The following is a 14,107-nucleotide window of genomic DNA, read 5'->3' on the forward strand; positions in this document are numbered from 1 at the left end:
CCCGCATGCACCATCATGCAAGAGCGAATTGCTAGAAAGAAATATAGTAGAAGAGATAAGGAGAGAGAGAGAGGGTTTTATTTTTTTTTATTTTTTTTTATAAATAAAACATCATCCAGAATCACATTCACATATACGCCCATGCACACACTGCTGCACAGGCTTGGCATCAGCAGACACACACAAAGCAGTTTCATGCACACTGAGCGCACACAAACACATTTAGAGAAAGTAAACAAAATGCGCATTTCACCATGAATGTCACATTGCTTGATCAAACAAGGACAAATGTTTATAGGCTGCGCTCTGCTCTGCTCCCGAAAATAGGAAACTTCCATCAATAATGCACATGTTCTGTTTATGGTTGACACCCAGATTTTATATGCAGCCATATATTAGAGATTTCATTGGCCTCCGGACAGGGTGTTTTTTCATGGCTGGAGTATTACAAGCCTGCTTATCTAAAGCATGGCCATATATTCTGCATCACACAGACCTGTATGCTATATATAGCTTCCCCTGCTTTCTACAAGCTCACTAGTGCTAGTAGCCCCCACATATTAGTGACTCAGTAAATTTCCTTTTTGTGCATATATGAATACTATGATCACATGCATGCATGGTAGTAATTTGAATTACTGTCAGTGAAGTGCCTGGGCATCCACATTACAGGAATATTGATTGCACTGCATGCTTTAACAGCCACACCAATGCCATTGCTGAGAATCAACACCAAATTGGAAAAGGAGAGAGAGTAATTGTTTTGAATGTTTCATTTCCCTTGAGACAGAGGGTAATTGCTAAAACAAAAAAAAATGAATGTATTTTAATTTCATCGGGTAATAATAGCAAGCGGTGGATTGTAACCACTTCATGGAGCTTTCTTTTGGATTTATGACTGCAGGCCTGTAATGTTAATTTATGCCAAAGGTAGAGGCTTTTAAGTTTCTAATTGGATCTGGACATTGAGTCTCTAAAGCAATTGTGGTTTATATTGCCATCGATATGGTGTTTCCCCCCCAACCATTCCAACCTCCCAAATGCCTGAAACTCTCTAAGATTATTTTGTGCTTGCTTAGTTACTGGAGAAGTCGTTAGATCTGTGTGTAGTGGATCTGAACAGATACTACACTGGTATGTGGAGCTTGTTTCAAGAGCGAAAATTTAGCTGTGTTTGCTAGGCAAGGGTATTGATTGTGTAGGTGGGTTGAATCCTCCACTCGGCTTTCAGCCAGTCAGCCAGCCAGGCCTATCTCAGCCAAGCCAGGGGTGATGAGAGCTTTCCCCTCATAGGGAGATGAAAGGAGGAAGAAGAGAGCAGCAGGTCAATGATGTCTTTCTATTTGATTCTCTCTCTCTCTCTCTCTCTCTCTCTCTCTCTCTCTGTCTCTCTCTCTATGTTAGCTCCATGATATCAGGGACGTTGGGTAGCGCCACTTCTTGTACTTCTTTTTAGATTTGTTGTTTCCATGGGTTGCAGCGCACACACATTTTTGGAAGTAGTTTACATTCCTCCCAATGAACACAATCCCACATCACAATGAACAATAATTAATTTGGCCACTTCACAAATGTTTAAAAGTTTCACATGTGGTAGACTCCTCACCAGAAATTATGAATCTCACTTTACTCATGACATTCCATTTTTTTTTATTTATTTTTTTGTTACAATAAATTAATTGCTACATTCTTCTTGGTATGCTTAGGTGATGTGATTGTGGACATCAACGGGACCTGTGTGCTGGGGAAGACCCACGCTGACGTGGTGCAGATGTTCCAGTCCATCCCAGTCAACCAGTATGTGGACATGGTCCTGTGCCGGGGCTACCCCCTGCCCGAGGACACCAGCAGCAGCGAGGAGGCCTCAGCGGAGGCCGGCACGTCCAAGGAGGCGTCCCCCTCCCCCTCCAGCTCCACCCCCCAGGACCCCCACTACACGAGCCCGGACGGAGGCACCCTCCCCAGGCAAGCTGCCGCCGTGCCGCCCATGACCAACGGAGGGCGCCACCACCACCACCATCATCCCCACCCGCCCCACCACCACCACCACCACACTCACGCCCACACCCCGGAGGGCCCGGACCCCACGCTGCTGCAGCCGGAGCTGGTGAGCGTGCCGCTGGTGAAGGGTCCCGGAGGTTTCGGTTTCGCCATCGCCGACTGCCCCCTGGGCCAGAAGGTGAAGATGATCCTGGACGCCCAGTGGTGCCGCGGCCTGCTGAAGGGCGATGTCATCAAGGAGATCAACAGGCAGAACGTCCAGACGTTGAGCCACTCCCAGGTGGTGGACATCCTCAAAGACCTGCCTGTGGGCAGCGAGGTCAATGTGCTGGTGCTCCGAGGAGGTGAGTAGCAGGAAGCCATGATTAGCATCGCTGCAAGTGTGCGCTGCAGCAGCAGTCTCAGGCAGGTGAGCCTACAACATCGGACTAATCCTCATAAGTATGTCACAGCTGGCGGGGTTAGCATGCTGATGCTGTTACATTCTGGTGTTAAATCGCTGCTGTCTATATTAATCTACTCATGTTACTGTACAGGCAAAAAAAAACACAGGTGCTTGTTCCCAGAGGTAGTCGAGTGGTTAAGTCCCACGCTCATAGAACCACGTTAATCCTGACACTAGTCTGTTTTCCTCTCTTATTTTCTCATTGTCTGAGTAAAAAGCCATGAGTAAAATACCAAAGGTGAGCAGCCTACCCACTCTCATTTTCGAATGAATTTTTATTTAGAATTAATGAGGTGAGAGAGAAAGCGAGACAGCAACATTGTCCATTTAGAACAGCGTAATTAAACGGCTACCCAGAAGAGGTTATGAGAGATTATGTGTAACATCTACGACATTTTAATCAGCCGAACAACATGATTGATTATGGTGTCCAGCCTTACCGATGTAGTTACCTATTCTACTTTGCTATGGGCGATTCAGACTCCAGTCTCAGGTTCTCAGCCAACCAGCCCTTGCTCAGCCACACAGACCCTCCCAATGTTTAATAAAGCAATTTCACGCTCTGATCCACACCAGCTCTGCATTTCCCACTTTCCCAAACAGGGAGGAAGGCATGCTTAGTCACATGGTGAGCTATGCTGGGATGGCCCAAGTAGAGAGATGGCGATTTGGGTGATTTACTTGCTGCTTAGAGAGAAGGAAGGGGGGAGAGAGAGAGAGTTAAGACATATACTGTATGTGCCTGGATGAGTGAATTAATCTCTCTGATGGTATCAGATACAGTAGCAGCCAGCATTGGTAGGCGCATTTTGCATCGTGGGTAACCGTTGCCCTTCTCTCTACTTCAGAAAGGAGGCTGTCACTGGTTTGAAGGGCTTGTTCCTTCACCGCAGTGCAGTAGCCTAGATTCGGGAGATCCAGTGTTGCACCCACATATCAGATGTACTCAGCTGGGCTCTGCTCTGAGCTTCAGGGGCTTGTCCTGGGAGTGTGCCGCTGTTATTAACTTCCTGGCTGTGTGTGCATGTGTGCTAGCCGTATATGCAGGTGTTTGATCATGAGTGTGTGTGTGTTACTGTTTGAGAAGCCTGGGAGGGGAGGAGATCACAGCCTTCCAGGTCTAAAAGGAGCTGCGCTGCGGGGCTTGCCTCAGGTCACCCATAGACCAGGATTAGGTTAGGCTTGACTGCCAGCCGGGGGCTAGAACTCCCCCCTGATGACAGCAGCATAAACGACACGGGAACTGATTTGGCGCTGCTCCCTATTCTGGATTTGACTCAGGAGTGATACAAAGTGCCCTTCCCCGAGGGATGTGTGCTGCTCTTGCTCTCTGGAGTGATATGATTAGGGATTGTCAATAGGGAGATATTATTGTAAACTCATTTGTCATAATGATACATGAAGAGGACTGAGTGAACCTCTGTTCTTTTATACCTCCACCAGTGTAACATTCATTTATGGTCTCTGTAATTCTTTTCACGACAGTTGAACACTGATTATGAAATTCTTTGTTTACATTGTTTTATTAGAAAAGCAAACAAGGGGCCAGGTTAACCCAAAGAGGAGCATGTTTTCCCATGGCTCAACGTCTCCTCTCCTGTCTCCCATCCTGTAGTGACATGCTAGCCATTTTGCTGCTGGAGTATACTGCCCCCTACTGGCTGAGTTGCGCTATGACCAGTTGACAGGAGAGGAAAGCAGGGCGAGATGCAGGACAGGGTTAAAAACCTCTAAGCGTTATTACTATGCTCAGTCTGTAGAGCGGGGTGCGGTGTGTGCCTGCATGGGAAATGAGAGAGAATGTAGTGTAAAGCTCCCACCGAAGGGCCAGTAGGTCAGTGGAGTGAAGAAAGATATAAAGTACAACTCATCCCTTCAGCATTTTACTTGATGATAAATGTGGTGTTGTTGTTTTTTACAACTGACTCACCAGTCTTCAGAAAAGCCTTTAAACTCCACTTCCGTCTCTCTGCCTACAGGTCAGACTTCTCCTGTAAAATCACTAAAACCGGTAAGTAGAAGAAACTTCTTGTAATTGGTCGTCCCTCTTGGTTTCCACTAACTTAGCCCAACTCTAAGATGTTCTGGTAGGCTATTATTTGAGGCTGAGGCAAAGAAGATAAAACTACTGCTGAATTATTAAACAGATAATTCTATAACTTTGTCTCTGTTACCCGTGAGCACCCCACAGTCTGTGTACTGCGCTAGCTATGGTAGCTGCATTATTCAAGGAGCCAACATTAGCAAGACTGGCTGTTATTTCTGGAGCTGGATGTGGGTAAATGTGCTGGCTCCTGGCAAACAGCAACTTAACATCCCTCTGCGTATGGCTGTTTAAGATGATAATGCCATGTTCAACAGCTTGTTCCTGCAGTGTTCCTCAAGGCCCGACTCTTAAAATAGAGACAGGAGCAGATGCAGCAACAGGCTTATTCATACAGTTTTTGTTGGTTCAACTCTGAATGGCATTACATGGATGCACTATTTTTAAGAAATTAAGGCCAGTGCAACAGTTTACTCAGCTTTTTATTTGTGGAATAGAGTTGACCAACCTTTTCCAGCTGAAATAAATCTTTGACATAAATTAATTGTATACATCATACTACATACTATCAAAGTAATGTCTAGTTTAGTCTAGTTTATATATATATAGCCCTTTCACAGTCAAGTCTCACATGGCTTTACATACCATACATGTCATATACCATACTACATCATACATATACATACTATACACATCATATACATCCTATACTAGGTCATATACATACTTCATATACATTGTTTACTACATTATATAGAAACTATACATCATAAATCATACTATACTACATCCAAACACACTCACGCCCATGGGCATTTTAGTGTCATCAGTTCCCCTGACCTGCATGACTTTGGACTTTGGAATATAAGTTAAATGAGGATTTGAATAAATTAACGTTTTTTGAAAAAGTGATTGATTTGTTTATGTTGGTGGATGTTTGCCCTAGGATGATTGATCATCGGCTGGAGGTCATGGTTTAGCCTTTTATGAATCACTACATCACAGCTCATGTTTCTGTTACAGTGCACAGCTCCGATGTCCCAAGCCGTGTCCCAGCAGACTCCCCAGCAGGCGTCCCATCCTGTGCCCCAGCAGTTGCCCCAGCCAGGCGCGCAGCCCGCGGCACAGCTGCAGCGACAGGAGATGACCACCAGCACAGAGACCCTGAGCCACCCAGAGCCGGCACCCCCCCAGCCTCTCCCTTTCCCTGCCAACACCCTGCGCTCCTCCTCCCCCAAACCAGATCCATCCGAGCTCTACCTCAAGTCCAAGGCCTTGCAGGACAGCAAGCGTAAGTCCTACACGGCATATTGTAGAAGCGGTTTGTGCCCAAACCTTGAGCCTCAACATGGCCATGGATGCACAGAATCACCTGTGATGTCAATGAATTTTAGATTTATAGGCCATTTCATTTGATGAATTACTGGAGGAAGGCTAGAGATCTCTAATATGATTTCACATGCACAAAAACATCACAACATTTATAGCAATTATAACATTTATAACAATTATAAACAAGATAATATAAAATAATACAATCTGTATAGCCCATCACAAGCACATATTAATTATAAATCATTTCAAGTATTTTCACAACTCTGACCCCAGCCTTAGAGCCACTGTATTATACAACACACATTGCCCAGGATTCACACCAGCTCTGTGTTGCCTGGTTGACACCACACACAAACAGCATATTTGATCTGCCTTGTCTTTCATGGCTGTCTTTCTCCTTCCCTCTCCTCTCTGCAGCTCCCAATACCAAGGACCTGGATGTGTTTATCAAAAGAAACCAGGAGTCAGGCTTTGGTTTCAGGGTCCTTGGAGGCGAGGGACCGGACCAGCCGGTAGGTACCAGCTCAGTACGCTCCAAAACAGGCTTGATACACTGTTTGAATCCCAAACCCATTGATACTAGAGACTGGCTGTCAGACCCCGAGCAAATCAATATTTAAGCTGCATTCAATTACTGAAATAGCTTTAATTTCTACAATTGCTGCGGGACAATGGGGTAATGGATTGTCCAAAAAGAGCAAACCCTGTCTATTTTACACGCTGGGAACATTACAGCAAACGCTCAATGCAGTTGAGAGGATTTCAACTGATTATTGAGCGTGATGCTTGTTGTATCCCCGTGCACGCTCTGTGTGGTAGACTGGTTTGGATTAATGTATCTGTCTGTTTCTCCTTTATCCTCTCTCTTCCACAGGTGTACATCGGTGCCATCGTGCCGCTCGGCGCAGCAGAGAAGGACGGCCGCCTGCGGGCGGGGGATGAGCTGCTGTGTATCGACGGCGTGCCAGTCAAGGGCAAATCCCACAAACAAGTGCTGGAGCTGATGACCAACGCCGCCCGCAACGGCCAAGTCATGCTCACAGTCCGCAGGAAACTGGCACACGCAGGTGGGTCCGCTCAGGCTGGATCGACGCTACATTTCTCGCTCAAGCTTTCTACTTGAAGCCTTTAAGTCGACCATTTCTTGCTTTTTCAGCATTTTTATATCTCGGGAACCTCTGAGAAAAGCTTTGATCAGGGATTTTTGCTCTGATCTTCTAAATTTGTGCTGGATGACTTAATTGGGACCAAAACTTAATACATGTAAAAAAGTTCTACCAAAATTTACTTATTCTGTGTAGAAATAATTGTAAAACCAAAAGAAATTCCTCAAAGACAATTTCATGAACAGTCATATTCCTTTTATTAATTTATTAAAAATCTTAGTTCATCCCATAGCTCATATGTTTAATATAGTTACAGAAAAATGACTGTCCAAAAAAACAAACAAACAAATAAATAAGAATAAACAGGTGGAGATTGTTTGGTGTGTGTTTGTCTGCTTAGGCTGATTGAAATTGTGTGAAGGGCAGTAAAGATTAGATCAGCCAGCAGAGTTGATTTACATCTCAAAGGATGAAAAAAAAAACCCGATATGCTGAGTTTTCTATTTCAACAGCATAAACCCCTGCTGCATTCAGGCTTGTTTACCACCACAAATAACCACTCCATGAATAGTACAAGCACTTTTTGAAATTACTTTGGATTTGATGTATTGCAACAACAGACTTGATCACATTGCAGAAATGAAGCATCAATCATCTAAGGGGTTTTGTATTCAAAGCAGAGGTTTAAAAAGAGATTCCCTGATGCCAGCTGACAAAACAGGGACTCAGCAAAACAAACGTTCAACGAAGAGAGATTGAGGTAGATCAGCTTGTCTCATGAATAACAAATTGTAAAAGGGTTTCATCTCAAATATAGACTTAGTTTATTGACTCATTCCATTGTCTCATATTCCATGTGTGCAATAAACACAGCAACGAGTCTGTCTTTGATAAAGCCTTTGCGTTTTGGAGTATTTTTTAGAAGGATCTCAAGACTGACAAATTGGGGAAGTTTTGACAAATAATTGCTCATGGATTAAGTTTGATGTGAGTTTAGACGTAACGACCACTGCTCGCAACGAACCGGCTTGTCTTATCCTGTCGGTGAAAGTGACAACTCCTTTCTCGAATGTCATTTGCCTTCCGAACTGACCCTGCGCTGTCAGACATGATGCATGGACAAGCGGCATCATCGCCAGATTGATAGTCGTTTTGCAACCGAGTGCCAGTGAAGATATAATCCAAGGGTGTGTTTGTGTATGCAAGCGTTCCCTCATGTGCCTGTGGGTTGTCGTTTGTCAGATGCCAGCGGAGAGGAGGAGGGCGGCCAGCAGCCCCAGCCCCAGCAGGTAGCGTCCGCCCTGGTCAACGGCTCCCCTAAGCTGCCCCGCATCGACGCGCCCGGTGCCTCCCAGCTGTCCCAGGCCTCCAGGCCAGAGTGCTTTGACGTCACGCTGCAGCGCAGAGACAACGAGGGCTTCGGCTTCGTCATCCTCACGTCTAAGAACAAGCCCCCGCCTGGAGGTCAGACATAAGCAGAAGCACACCATATATACCATTTTCCTAATGCCTATGTTTAAACTTTTTTTTTTTTCACTCAAATGGAATCAAATAAAGTATCTTTGATAAAATCAGTACAGGAAAAAATGTGAACTATGGTCAAAAGGCAAGCAAGGAGAATGTTACTTTGAATGGATTCCTAAATTACCTCATGCTCTTTAGTTATTTGTAGTAGTATTTTTTTTTTTTTTTTTTCTCTTTAGTTATTTGTAGTAGTAAAAAAAAAAATACTACTACAAATAACTAAAGAGCATGAGGTAATTTAGGAATCCATTCAAAGTAACATTCTCCTTGCTTGCCTTTTGACCATAATTCACATTTTTTCCTGTACTGATTTTATGTAATAATGCCTTTTTCAAATATAAGAAGATCATAGAATTACCTTTGTAAACATATGCCGCATAGTAAATACTTTCTTTCCATATTTTTGCATTAGCAACTACACATGGATTAGGTTCATCATCACAATAATTTGTTTACTCTCTCATTCACTTTTCAACCAGTTGTTATCCTGTGTTACATTGAGGAGAAAACCATCTCTGTTCAAAGTACATGCCCAAAGTCAAACTGCATCATCTCTCCTCACTACTGACTGCCTGGCGCACAGAAACTCTCTTTAACAACAAGTTAGATCTTAGAACAGAGATTTAAAAAAAGAAAAAGTTGTCTGTTTTTTAGAAGTGGTATGTTGCTGATGTTGAGTTAGTGGAATACTCCTCAAACATAGCAAACAAGCAAAGTCAGTCAGCAAAAATAAAAGAAGTTGTCATTTCTCTGTTTCTCTCCGCACCAGTTATCCCTCACAAGATAGGCCGTATCATCGAGGGCAGCCCCACGGACCGCATGGGTCAGATGAAGGTGGGAGACCGTATCTCAGCTGTCAACGGCCAGTCCATCATGGAGCTGTCTCACAACGACATCGTCCAACTCATCAAGGAGGCCGGCAACTCCGTCACCCTCACTGTGGTGCCCGAAGACGGTAGGTCGGCGCAGAGAAAGTCTCGCTGCTTTGAAGTTGAGTTCCAGAGGGAACGTCGGGACAATTTTGTGTGGAATAAGATGATGGGATTTCTAGTAAGGCAGCATCAGCAGAAATAGGTTGCCGTGTTCGTCGATGTACTTTCAACATTCAGATTTGAAGCAGTCATGGTTGTGTGTGTGTCTAGCAGCAAATCACGAAACGGTGAAGTTCCTGTGTTTCATACTGAATGTGTGTGTTGTATGAATTGTGCTTGCACAGACAGTGGTCCTCCATCTGGAACCAGTTCAGCCAAGCAGAGCCCTTCAGCACAGCACAGAGCTATGGGCCAACAGCCTCCCAGCCATCCAGACAGGTACAGGAGTGTACACACACACACACATACACACACACACACACACATGCCAGTGCCTCCTGTTTATCAGACACTGGCTGAAAGTAAGCCCATTGGGCACAACGTAATACAGGTGCTGCCTCTTGAACCATAAATTAGCCCCAATCCTCTCAAAGCAGGCTCTGGTTTGTGCTACATTGTGCCCCATTACCATCTCTTGTGGTCCTCGCTCTCCTTGTTATCCAGAAAGAGAGAAAATCCCCCTATGCACACTGTTTGGATGGCGGAGTAAAGAAAGAGAGAGGGATTAATGGAGAGTCTCGCTTCCTCTTTGATCTTCCTTTTTAAACAAGATTACCTGTGTCAGACTTTTAATCCATTGCTGCAGCCACAATTCTCCCATCAGCCCCACCTCAGCCGCTCTGTCTCTCTGCCTATTCAGCATGCGTTCCCCTTCTCCTCATTTAACCCCCTGTCCATTCCTCGGCAGTCCCATTCTCCCTCCTCTCTGTCTAATCTCCAACACATGGTTTGGGTCAGCCCGGGCTAGATATGAGTTGACGCTGTCAGCCCCGCCAACATGAAGTATATAAACTTCTCTCTCTGCCAGAGCCGCTAAAGACGGCCTAGACTCTTTAGATAGTGTGTCAGCACTGCTAAAGTCCCACAAAGGCATTGTAATGAGCTCTGCGGAGCATTAAAGTATGCCCCAGTTGTCTGCCGCTGAACTGTAAAAGCAACACAGCTCTTTGAAGGATTTACATTGGTCTCCCCGCATTGTATAATGACACCAACAGAAAGAGGCTCTGGATGTTGAAATGAAGAAGTAGTAGTGAGTGGATCCTACTGGATGCAGCTGAATGGGTAAAATGTGAGATTTATTGCTACTTTGTGGTTAGAGTTTCCACAGTATAGACCGTCCATACTATTTATGTACAGTAGCTCACAATACTGTAATTAATGCTAACACGATATATGCCATTTGGTGGAGGCAAAGTACCTCGGTTGCATGCATTTTTGTGCACAGTAGAGATTGAAGGCTTTACCCTGAGACTCACAGACCTAGGACCAGCTTTCCACACTTCTGCATATTGTTGCTATCAGGTGAAAACCTTGTATCTCCAGAAAGTCAGCTTTTAGATTGACCACCATGTATTTTTGAGTTTATCCAGTGGGATTTCAAAGGGTTTCAAAAGCCCAAGGGTCATGGATTTTTTTCAAATCACAAAGAAATCCTTCAATTGAAATTAAAACATGAAAATCACCAAAACAGCGATATGGAGTATATTAATGATATTTTCATAATGGCTTCACTATTTTAAACTGTATACATATTGATATGTTCATACAGGCTTATATTCATGTAAAAGTATATATTTACTTATATTTATATATACAGCACACATTTCATACTTAGTAATCCATATTTAAGTAAGCAATCAAGACGATCAATCAAGTCAGTAACTGTCTGTAAGTGCACTCAGTTGGTAAATCCATATAAATAACAACTGTAAGTAATCCATACATGTAAGTAATCAATGCTCGTTCCCATACTTCACTCTTAAAGTCTAGCTAACGTGGTGAAACTGTCAGCAGCATGTTTACATAACCCCGCAATTGTTTATATTGTGTTTTATTGTTATATTGTTTTGATTATTTCTACTGTTTTGTCGCTTACTTTATATTCTATTTGTGTGCTAATATTCCATTTTCGTTTTCCATGCTGAATTCTACATTTGCTGCTGCAACAGCCTCATTTGCCCACGGGGCTCAGTAAAGTCTCGTCCCATCTCATTTCATTCTACTGTAGGTTTATACCGGTCATGTTGTAATGTGTTTTGTGATCCTTTCTGGGGTAGGAATGGTGACTCTGAGGAAAAGAAGGACGGGGTTGGCTGGTCAGAGTATAAGTCTCTCCCAGCAAGGGAAATGGGAACACTCATCACCTCAGGCCCTAAGCAGGTAAGACCATAGCGAAAGAGGAACTCGCACTTCCACTCTGTGTGCGAGGGAGTAGCTTCCCTTAGAGTGCACTGCTGATGAAATTTGTTTGCTTTGCTTTGGTGCCAATTGATATTTAAAAAAAAAAAATCCTAATCTGTGGAAAATTGCTTCTTAAATACTAGAAGTGCTTCAGCGCTGTTGAAGTCTTAAAAGCTAATGTTGTTGTCTGTGAGCAACAGGGCTGTTTTGTGGTGGAGCTGGAGCGCAGCCAGCGGGGCTTCGGCTTCAGTCTGAGAGGAGGGAAGGAGTACAACATGGGCCTGTTCATCCTGCGACTGGCCGAGGACGGGCCTGCTCTGAAAGACGGCAGGATACATGTGAGTCATACTGCACGTCTGTCTCTGTCTACTGAATATATTACTGTGTCCGGACAGAACCGCACTCATAACATCTGGGTAATTACTACTCTTACTCCTACTCCTATGTACTACAGCACTCTTAATGACAATGGACGGTCTTTCTCAAAAGAGCAAGTGCATTTTCCTGGTTGGTACAGAACTGAAATACACTACCAGTCAAAAGTTGGGACACACCTGATTGAATGTACTATGTTTTTCATTATCTTGATCTAAGGGCTTTTTAATTGCATTTAATTGGTTTTTTAATGCATTGCTTACCGTCAACAAATCCTATGAAAATAACAAAATCAGCAATGATTTTGTTTTGCCAACAAGTCTCGTCCATGTAGCCGGTGCCCAATGAAGCCATGTCCCAGCAGCCATAGAACTCCATTGTATTAATAAAAACGATTAAAATCGTCGAAGAGCCATGCTGCTGCTCTGGGCGGCATATTTCATCATCACAATGCACCGGGCCAGGCGACTTTTTCCTCAAACAACTTAATAAGCCGACTGTAGACACGTTTCTCAGGAAAGTAGTTCCGTAGCACCGAAAATAGTCCCCGGCGTAATGAAGAATTTGTTCCCATTTGAATTTGATTTGGTAATAACTACAACAGCCTGACTTTTCGTGGTAACAGTTAGCGATTTTTAAAATTGTCTTTGTGAGCTGTATTTCAAGGTTTTTAGCTTACAATTGGAGCTAATGACTTCCGGGTTGATGGCTAAAAACAGTACGTGGGAAGTCAGAAAGTAACGGGAGTAGAGCAAACGCATTGTTGATTTTGTTATTTTCATAGCATTTGTTGATGGTAAGCAATGCATTAAAAAAACACCAGCCTTATCCTTTAAATGCTTGAAATTTGTTTGTTAGTGAAGTTGATGCCTATGTATGAATTTCTTTCCAAAGCCTTTGCCTTTCCATCAAGGCAAAGAGTGGCTACTTTAAAGAATCTAAAATATAAGATAGTTTTGATTTGTTTAACACTTTTTTGGTCACTGCATAATTCCATTTGTGTTATCTCATAGTTTTATGATTATTCGAAAATGTGAAAAATAGTAAAAATAAAGAAAGTAGTGTAACTGCCCATGACATGTAAGAACAGAGTAGGACTGACTATGTCTGCCTCACAGGTTGGAGATCAGATAGTGGAGATCAACGGCGAGGCCACCCAGGGCATCACACACACTCGGGCAATTGAGTTGATCCAGGCAGGGGGAACTAAGGTTCACCTGCTGCTCCGACCTGGGCTGGGCTTGGTCCCGGATCACAGTGAGTGCCTGCGGAGGTCAACTGCATGCATGTACACACAATGTTGCCATTGTGCAATAGCATATTAGCCATACAGATACAGAAGCTTTTGTATGGATACGCTTGATAGCAGGGTGCTGAGTTTCTTTATTCTCATGCATGTGTTGCAAGCTTCTCTCTTGACCTTTCTCTCCTCTCATTCTATCTCGCTCTTTCTATCTTGATCTATACCTCTACCGCTCTCTCTGTCTTTCTCTGCCTTGCTTTCTCTGTCTCTCCGTCCCGGCACGGCTGTCTTTTTCTACCTCTTTATCTCTTCCTCCTATAGGTCTGAACTCTTCTTCCACCCTGTGCTTCTACATGAAACCAGAGCATCACTAAAGGCCTCACTGCTTTTCTTGGTCTGTCCCTTATAACCTTGGTAAACCTTGTCCTCCTCCTACTTTTGCCTTTGACCTCTCCTTTCAAAGTGATCCATCCTCCTAGATTCAGGTGTCTTTCTCTGTTCCCCCTTTCACCTCCCAGTCAATCTGAAATAGATGAGGAATCTGTGGCTCAGCAGACACCTAATGTATCACAAGTAGAGCTACTCTTGACTGACCACAGTGCTACAGTGGAGGGCTAACCCAAAGCAGTGACTCCTAGGAGAATGAACAGACCTGCAGGAGCACTGGGAGGCTTGAGAGCCCCACAGGTTATTTTAAGGCTATTACCAAAACCGACATGCCACTGAACACACACCTCATCCTGAGGGTAAATAAAGATGGAG

The 14,107-nt window shown here is 43.9% G+C and overlaps 1 protein-coding gene across 1 annotated transcript in view; it reads left to right on the plus strand.

The window, feature by feature from the left end:
* The window catches only part of magi3a (membrane associated guanylate kinase, WW and PDZ domain containing 3a), a 109,872-nt gene that overhangs the window by 91,776 nt on the left and 3,989 nt on the right, over positions 1-14,107 (plus strand). The window contains exons 10-20 of the mRNA XM_071521835.1: positions 1,707-2,345; positions 4,426-4,457; positions 5,514-5,781; positions 6,243-6,337; positions 6,700-6,896; positions 8,181-8,395; positions 9,225-9,410; positions 9,672-9,765; positions 11,604-11,706; positions 11,928-12,065; positions 13,221-13,359. Coding sequence (XP_071377936.1) covers positions 1,707-2,345; positions 4,426-4,457; positions 5,514-5,781; positions 6,243-6,337; positions 6,700-6,896; positions 8,181-8,395; positions 9,225-9,410; positions 9,672-9,765; positions 11,604-11,706; positions 11,928-12,065; positions 13,221-13,359 — 2,106 coding nt within the window. The remainder of the gene's footprint in view (positions 1-1,706; positions 2,346-4,425; positions 4,458-5,513; positions 5,782-6,242; positions 6,338-6,699; positions 6,897-8,180; positions 8,396-9,224; positions 9,411-9,671; positions 9,766-11,603; positions 11,707-11,927; positions 12,066-13,220; positions 13,360-14,107) is intronic.

This window comes from Centroberyx affinis, unplaced genomic scaffold, assembly GCF_046629955.1.
Source record: "Centroberyx affinis isolate AG114_WGS23_722 - 3 ecotype Tasmania unplaced genomic scaffold, CSIRO-AGI_Caff_v1 ptg000933l_1, whole genome shotgun sequence".
Taxonomy (NCBI): domain Eukaryota; kingdom Metazoa; phylum Chordata; class Actinopteri; order Beryciformes; family Berycidae; genus Centroberyx; species Centroberyx affinis.